The sequence below is a fragment of the Tenrec ecaudatus genome, chromosome 16, assembly GCF_050624435.1.
Source record: "Tenrec ecaudatus isolate mTenEca1 chromosome 16, mTenEca1.hap1, whole genome shotgun sequence".
Classification (NCBI taxonomy): domain Eukaryota; kingdom Metazoa; phylum Chordata; class Mammalia; order Afrosoricida; family Tenrecidae; genus Tenrec; species Tenrec ecaudatus.
The window spans coordinates 15,283,299-15,291,599 of NC_134545.1; the positions used below are offsets into that span (position 1 = coordinate 15,283,299).

The 8,301-nt window shown below is 55.9% G+C and overlaps 1 protein-coding gene across 1 annotated transcript in view; it reads right to left on the reverse strand.

The window, feature by feature from the left end:
• TPCN1 (two pore segment channel 1) overlaps positions 1-7,913 on the reverse strand; it is a 61,871-nt gene extending 53,958 nt beyond the window's left edge. The window contains exons 1-2 of the mRNA XM_075534879.1: positions 7,723-7,913; positions 4,236-4,481 (exon numbers count right to left, since the gene is read on the reverse strand). Of these exons, the coding sequence (XP_075390994.1) occupies positions 4,236-4,356 (121 nt within the window). The 5' untranslated portion in view covers positions 4,357-4,481; positions 7,723-7,913. The remainder of the gene's footprint in view (positions 1-4,235; positions 4,482-7,722) is intronic.
• Positions 7,914-8,301: the final 388 nt, after the last annotated feature.

Below are 8,301 nucleotides of genomic sequence, written 5' to 3' on the forward strand. Positions count from 1 at the left end.
GGCGTTGTGACCTCCTGAGCTTGGTAGTCCAGCCTGATGAAGCACAATGAGGACCCCCAACCCCCTAACCCCCATCAAAGTCAGCCCTGCTGTTGGTGTTGAGGTTAGTCTTCACGGTCAAGCTTTAAATATCTCAGCTCCTACCTGCCTCCTTTGTCACCCCGACACCCTTCTGTCGCTGAGTCATTCATTAGCATGTCGCAGGCCACGGCTGCAAGCTCAAAGAGGCTTGGCTTGCATAAAAATCCAACCTGGCCCTATAAAACCACCCCAAACTCTGACCCCTATGGGGTGGGGGATTGCGGCACCCAGGGCTGGACTGGACAGGCCTCACCTCTCTCGCTCGCAGCGGTTGGTGGGCTTGAAGCAACCATCTTTCAGTGAGAGGCTGGCACTTAGCCTGGTGAGGCACTGAGGCTCTTTTCCTGTGGTCTCCTGACTCATCCTCCAGCACCAGCCACGGCACTAGCTGTCCCTAGCACAGGGTTCAGGTCAGGGGTGCTGCGGCCAGGCTCCTGGGAGCCTGCAGATGTGGCGTAATAAGCAGGGTGAACAGGCAGACGGCCCCGCCAGTGGCTGCTGAATCCAGACCGATGGACACTCCTGCCCTTAGAAGGCTCACTGCTGGTGCCGCTGCCAACTCTGTCGAAGGTCCCCCTGTCTGCTCAGCAATGATGGCCTCCAGGAGGTCAGCTGTGGTGGGAGACATGGGGCCCACAGCACCTCAAAGTCAGGAGGAGATGCAGGAGTGGGTACCACCCGCCTCCCGGGGGCGGAAGGCGGGCAGGAGCCAGCCACCTCCATGATGCTAAGCCTCAGAAACCCAGCCAGGTCGGTTCCGGCCCTCACGTGCTAAGTACCTGCACGGTGTCAACAACGAACCAGGCAGCAAGATGATGAGGGTTAATCAGACACCAACGAGGGGAATCAGATGGTTAAACAAGTCATTTCAACCCAGCCAGCTACCTGTCACTACAGAAGGCAAACAGGGCGGCGAGGCATTCACTCTGCCAGGAAGGGGAGGTTCGGCAAAGGCTCCCAAGGAGAGATAGTGGGCATATCCCCAGGGGGCTTTTAAAGACCCAACAGAGGCTTCTGAGCCAACAAGAGGCTGGGTGAACATCCCGGCTTGTTAGGTATCAGAATGCAGGAGCATGCATGGGACTGAGAAGCTCAGATGCCACAGGATGAGGCAGGAAACAGGACCGGTCCAGCAAGAAGGTGCTGGAACACGGAAGGCCTCGGCTGCCAGGTACAAGATGCCCTGGCGGCCCACTGACTAAATGCTCAACTGCAAGGTCAGTGGTTCGAATGCACCAGTCGCTCTGTGGGAGAAAGAGGAGGCGATCGGCTTCTGGACAGCTCACAGCGCAGGGAGGCCCATGGGGCCATTCTCTTCCACCCTGGAGGTTGGTTGCCAGGAGTGGGAGTGGACTTGGTGGGTGGTGGTTTTGGTTTGATGTCCGCTAAAGGGCTCAGCTTATGCGCTGCAGCCGGTGGGAAGGTCTTGAACTTTCCAACCAGAGGAGAACTCCAGGTCAGACTGCATCTGGCATGGATGGCGACACAGCAGGGTTGGTGGAGACAGGTGCCCTGAGTAGCAGGTCGATTCCAGGCACTCACGACACTAACAACAGCTTCAATCCGTTTCCCCAGCCAGGCTCGATGGCCCAAACCCACAAGCCCTTAGGGATTTCAGCAAACGACGTGGGAGGAAGGTGGGAGGAAAATGAGAGGAGGCAGATGCCCTGGTGCCCAGGGCAAGATGCACCATCCCCCCTGGACGCTGCCACTGCATTGCTTCTGCTTACGAAACCGGCCACGGAAAGCCACGGACTTTGCCGTCGTCTGTGGCCTAGCCAAGGTCAGGCCCATTTCCTGCTCCGTGGGGCCCGGCATCAGTTCATTCACCTGATCCTGATGCAACACAGGCTTGCGATCCCACGTTTCCCCGTGAGCAAGCTGGCCACCTTACCGCCAACGCGGACACTCTGGGAAGACTTCAGGGTGGCACTCCGGGCACCAAGCAGGACTCCGTGCAGGAACCTTGGGCCCGGCTGTTTCCCGGCTCCATGCACACCCTTTGTACCCGCCTGCTTTCTCCCTCTGCTGTCCCTGGGCTTGTCCTTCCCCGACAGGAAGTCTGTGCTATCTTTACCTAGCAGTGCAAAGAGCAAACAGCTGTGAGACCCTGGACACCTTGCTTACCTCTCTGAGGTGGTTTCCTCGTCTGCTAAAAATAAAACAGTACGCATACCAAGATAACAGTAATGCTGCGTGGAGGTTACAGCTAGAGGTTGCAGCGGTGGTGGTGAGGTTCCATCAAGTGAATGCCAACTCGTGGCCACCCCACGTAGCAGAGGGGGACTGTCCAATAGGGTTTCTTGATGGAAGCGGGCTGCTGGAAGGGTTCAAACCATCAACCTCGTGGCTGGCTAGTAGCCGCGTGCCCAATCGTCGTGACGCCGGCTCTTCTTGAGTGAGGCAATCACGTGATAAAGGCTAAGGGCCACTCTTTTCACATTTCTTATGGGCCCGTGACGACAAGGAAGGAGTTGTGGTTGCTAACTGCAAGGTCAGCTGTTCGAACCCACCAGCCGCTCCACGGGAGAAAGACGAGGCTGTCTATTTCCACAGAGAGTCACAGGCTCACGATCTCCCAGGGGCAGCTCTACCCTGTCCTCTAGCATAGGCATTCACTTGATGGGAGTGAGCTAGTTAGGGTTCCTCCCCCCTTTTTATTTTAATATAATGACAGGGAGGAAGTGGAGGAAGGGGAGGCTCTTCAGAGTCAGAAAGCCCAGGGTTCAAATCCCTATATACACACACCTGTCAGCTGTGTGATCCTGGACAAGTGACTCAACCTCTTTGGTTCAGAATTTCCTTCTCTGTGAAATAGGGAAAATAGACTTCCTACCTTGCAAGGGAAACTTAGTGAGGTAACAGATAAGAGATTTATATGTAGACCAACGACTCCAAGGCAAGTAAGAAAAAAACCAGAAAACCCAAGCGCATGCCACTGAGCCCATTCCTGTCGACAAGTGAGCTTAGAGGGCAGAGGAGAGCTGCCTCCCGTGTACTGTTGCCGCGGCTGTCCATCTGTATGGCAGCAGACTGCTCCATCTTTCTCCATTGGAGCACCTGGGGGGCTTACACCAACTGCCCATTGGTCGGTCGGCAGAGGAGCGCTTAACTGCTGTGACACCCAAGTTCCTCGCCACCAAAGAAGTCGTGCCTGAAGCCATCCTAGTCTCTCAGCCCCCAGGGACACTCAGGGCGACAATCTCGCCTACAGTCCAGCTCTCCTGGGCCTTGGTCGGTCGCCCAGCACCAGCCTGGCCACCCTAGATGGGTGGGCATGCAGAAACAAGGACAGGCCAGCTTTTAGGGAGTCGGGCTGCCTGGTACCCTCGTGAGCCCCAAACATGACATCATTGCCTCCGAGGGAGGCGGCTGCGTTCCCCGGGACCCAACTGTGCACTCTCGATACAAAGGAGCCAAGGGGAGCAGACTTATCCTTCTCTGTAACGCCCCTGTGTCCACTTGCCAAGGAGACCCCAACCCTCTGGTCCCCGATGCCTTGGGACCCTCCGTAAAGGGCAGGCTATTTTAAGCCTCCCATGAGCCCAAAGCCCAAGCCCAGGAAGCAAATGGCTTCGGGACGAAGACCAGAAACGTTTTTAAAGCTTCTTCTTTCTGCCAGAAACACACTTATTCGTTTTTAAAAATTTACAGCTCACACAACCTTTCCTAGGTTCGCTGTGTGCTAGACCTAGGTCTAGGGAAGACAGCAAAAAGCCCCAAACACTCAAAATTGATGGCTCGCCACAAACACCCACCCCATCCCAGTCTGCCAGGGCCGAGCGGGGCAGCGAGAAGCGGTCAAGTCCATCTTCCTGCCAGCAGCTTCAGACTGGGCTGGGCTGAGGCGGGGGCAGGCTGGTTCTTTTTTTTTTTTTAACAGGGAATGGGGCTGGGAAGTCAGCCAAGGAGCAGGTTGGACAGAGGCCCCAGCCTGGCAGCCAGGGCAAAACCCAGGGAAGCAGGTGGCATCTTAGAGAGGAAAGAGCTTCCGGAGGGCAACACAGCCCCTGAGAGTGTCACCTGCCCCAGGGGGGTACTGGGAGCCATTTCAGTGTCTAACATGGGTGTTGGGCGACAGGTACCCATCTCCGCCATGAGCCCACAAAGACCACCTACACATCCCTCACCCCCGGCCCATCCCATGGTCTTACTTTTGCTAGGCAGTTCCTCTTGGGCCAGTCCATTGGAGGGAGTCAACAGAGCGCCGCTGCCACCGCCACCCTCATCCAAAGTCAGGATCAGGGGCACATCGTCGTCCAAGCTCACGGCCATGGTCTCCTCCAGGGCTGCCCTCAGGACGCGGTGGCCAAGGCTGCAAGTAGTCTCTGGCTTGGTGTCCCTTTCAAAGCCACTGTCCCCAAGGTGCTTCCCATCACCTCGTCCATCAGCAGCATCTTCTAGGGTTGGTGGGAGGAAAAGAGACAGTTATTTGAGCAGGCCCGTCACTGATGAACGCGTTCTGTAACTGGACAGCGGTGGCAGTTGCCCAGGGAAGCCCGGATGCACGGCGAGTTACAAGGTGGGCTGCTGCCGCAAACGTCGGCAGTTTGAACACACCGGCTGGTCCAGGGGATGAAAATGAGGCTGTCTCCTCCCGCACAGAGTGACAGCCTTGGAAACCCAGAGGCAGGTCTACCGGGTCCTACTGGGTCACTGTGAGTCAGACTGGTCTTGTTGGCAGTGCGTTTAATGGTTGCCCAACTTTGGGTAGATGCTTAAAAAAAGAATCACCTATCTTACAATTCTACGAATTCTAGGGCGTGTGGATTATATTACAATTAAGAAAATGACAAATGTAGTAAAATGCCATTAAAACACCCATCTCGTTAAAACACATTAAGAACATAACTCTTGCAGATATAAACCCTGCAAAACACACCCGGAGCAGTTGAGAGAGAGAAATCTGGAGGGTGACGAATATGTTCTACCCAGTCTCCTAGCCTACCCCCGCCCACCCCCGTGTGTGTGTGTGTGTGTGTGTGTGTGTCATAAAGAGTTAAGGATTTAGGGCTGGGGGAACACAGCCATAGAATTATAGTAGTTAAAATTCTCCGAGCGACTCCTATAGATCAGCCACTCTAGCACCTGATCAGTGAAAGTTGATCTTCATCACTGCCCCATGAGAGAGGCAGAATTAGTATCCCTCTTTGACTGGTGGGTACAGTGGGTTGGGCCCCTACAAAATCTTGGTTCCAACCCCACCACGAGAAAAAGGAAGCAGTGAGTTCCCATTAAGATTTACAGTCTCAGACTGCCTCCCTCCCACCCCCCTGGGCAGTTCTCCTCGGTCCTACAGGGTCTCTTTCAGTGGGAATTGACTCAATGGTAGTGTTGGCTTATTTTTATTTTTTTTTTTCCACGACAGAGGATGTAACTTTAGCCGCGGAGGGGCTAGGTCACTTGCTCAAGAACACACAGCGAAAAAGCCAACGTTTTCCACTGCAGTCTGGCTCCAGAGTGACTGCCCTGCAATCCCACTAAGTAACACCCTTGGAGTTTCGCAGTCGCCTCACTCTAAGGAAGAGGGCCTGGGAGGCGTGGTGGATTACGCATTGAGCGACTAGCCCCCCAAATCTGCACTTCAGCCCCACCCCAAGGGTGACGCTGTTTGTACCCTGAGAGTTGTAGTCTCTGAAACCCACAGGGGCAGTTCTACTCTGTCCTCCAGGGTCACTGTGAGTCAGAACCGACTCGATGGTGCTTTGAACAGGGGTGGAGGGGGTGTTTTTTGGTTAGGTTCCCCCCCAACGCCCCACCCCTACAGCATTCATAGCCTTAGCTTCCGGGGTCATCTGTTGTCCTTGGATGCCACTGGGCTGATGTTGACTCCCGCTGACCCCATGTGACAGGGTTGAACTGCCCACAGGATTTTCTAGGCTATAATCTTTCTTGCAGAGAGTGGCTTCGGGGAGATCCCACAGCAGCCAGGTGGGTGCCGTTTGCAGCCTCAAGCCCCAGCCCTGCACCACGGGGGCTCCTTTCTCACTTCCGCTTGGGAGGTCGGAGAGGAAAACCCAGCTTCAGCAGATCTGACTGAGGGACCTTTGAACTTGAAAACAGCAGCCAGCGCCCGCTTCCTGCTCTTGCCTTCTGGGCTCACCCAACTTTCCCTGTCAGGCAAGCCACTGGAAATGACTACCCCGGTCGAGTCAGCAGGGACAGGCCCGCAGAGTATGTGTCTCAGAGACAGAGAGAGAGAGAGAGAGAGAGAGAGAGAGAGAGAGAGAGAGAGAGAGAGAGAGAGAGAGAGAGAGAGAGAGAGAGAGAGAGAGAGAGAGAGAGAGAGAGAGAGAGAGAGGCAGAACAGTCCACACCATTCTCCTCCCGGCAAGTTTGTAACTCTGCCTGGCCAACTTCCTGTGGGTTGTTTGGCTTGCCCTTGTTTTTGAAGTCTCCTCGCAAGCTGGGTCTTTCTGGAGTTTTTGTGCTTTTGATTCTCGGGCATGAGGAAACAGAAGAAATCCAAGAGAGACACCACCGTTTGGCTGCCGGAAGAATTACACGGACTTTTGTTTTGTTTGTAACTTTTTTTTTTTCAACCATGATCGCATTCACAAAAGGAGAGGGAGAGACAGTCATTCTTGCATTTATCCCCTGCCTCCATCGCTCCTGCATGGGCATTGAAAGCGGGCAACCTAGTAACCTCTTCCACTCATCAAGACCCGGTTTCCCCATTGTAGCAAGATCATAAGGGTTTTTTGTGGGTTCCTTTAACTGTTTAATACATGGCTACTTCCTTGCATTGTTTCAGCCGCTACCGAGGGGAAAGAGTTGCAGCTGCCTTCTGTATCTGTTTGATGGTCACAGCCGGCAGGTAGCAGGCAGGCAGAGCTATTAATGACAACTCATAGGCAGAGGTCATGGATGCTGTGACAAGATTTCAGAGTACCCAGACAACACTCCACAACCAAGAATTATCGGGTCCTAAGTGTCAGAGGTGTCTGCCAGGAAGTCCCTAGGAGGAAACGGAGGCTTGTAGAAGTTAGCTGAACTTGCCTCCTAAGACATAAACTAAGAGTCCAGGCTTCAACCCAGCCGGGCAGAACTCGGGGATGGTCCACCTTTAACATTACCCTGTACTTCCTCCCCCAAAACCAGTCCCCCATTAGCATTCAAATCCGTCCTTTCGAGAGGGGAAAGTTGGGCCCAGAGAGGGCAAGAGACCTGCCCAAGGTCACAGCGCAGCTGCCTGAGCTAGGGCGCACGGCTCCTGTGTCCCCGCCTGGTTCTCCTTCCTTGGGCTGGGCTTCTTCATCTATACAAGGCCCATCAGGGAGGGTCGGCACCGGGAGGGGTGGCAGCTGTCCCGCTGTCGTGGGGCTGTCCGAGGGCGCCAGGGAGAGAGCTGGCGAGGGAGGAGGGCAAGGGAAGGGACACCGGGTCCGGTTCCATGTGCTCGTGGCCCAAGATCCTACGTTGGGGGTGACTCAGGGGGCTGGGCAATAGTAAAAGGGGTGCAAAGCACCGGCCTGGGCTGGAGAGCGAGGAGCCCACTGGTGATGTCCCTGCAGAGCCCCCCCGCAGTCGGTCCTGCCGCCCCCACACACCCCCGCCCACGCAATCCCACAATCGGTGCCTCATGACCTCCGCCCCCTGCCCTCTCCCCCGGGCCAAGTCCTCGCGCCCCAGGATTCTTACACGCGCCGCCCCAGCAACCCGAACCATGGGCACCAGGATCCGCACAGCACAGCACAGCCCACCGGCTCCACCTCCAAAGCCCCGAGCCCGGGGCTGTTACAGCCGCTGCCACCGCCACTCGACTAGCCGCCACTCCGGCCGCTGCCGCCACAGCAGCTGCGCCAGCCCTCTCCGGTCCACCGCCTACCGAGCTTGCAACACCGCCAGCCCCGCCCTATTTCTTCTCCGCCGCGATCTATTGGTTACCGGGATTGTCACGCTGAGCGATGATTGGTCCACCTTTACGTCCTTCTTCAGCCCTCGCTTGCTGCCGGAGCAGGTCTGCGAGCGGCCTCCTTGGGAAGGGGCGGGACGAAGAGACTCCGCCCCTTTCCCCTCCCACTGTCCCCGCATTACTCATTTGGCCCACCCCACGGGAAGCCCTGGCTCTCCCGATTGGTGGAGAGTCAGACAGATCTTGCGCCTGATTGGTCGGCTTTCAGGAGGCGGGATGAACTGAGTGGAAAAGGAATTGAACGGTGGAAAGGAAAGCCAGTCAGATGCTGAGTCCCGCCTCCTGAAATTGGCGGGTCACCTAGC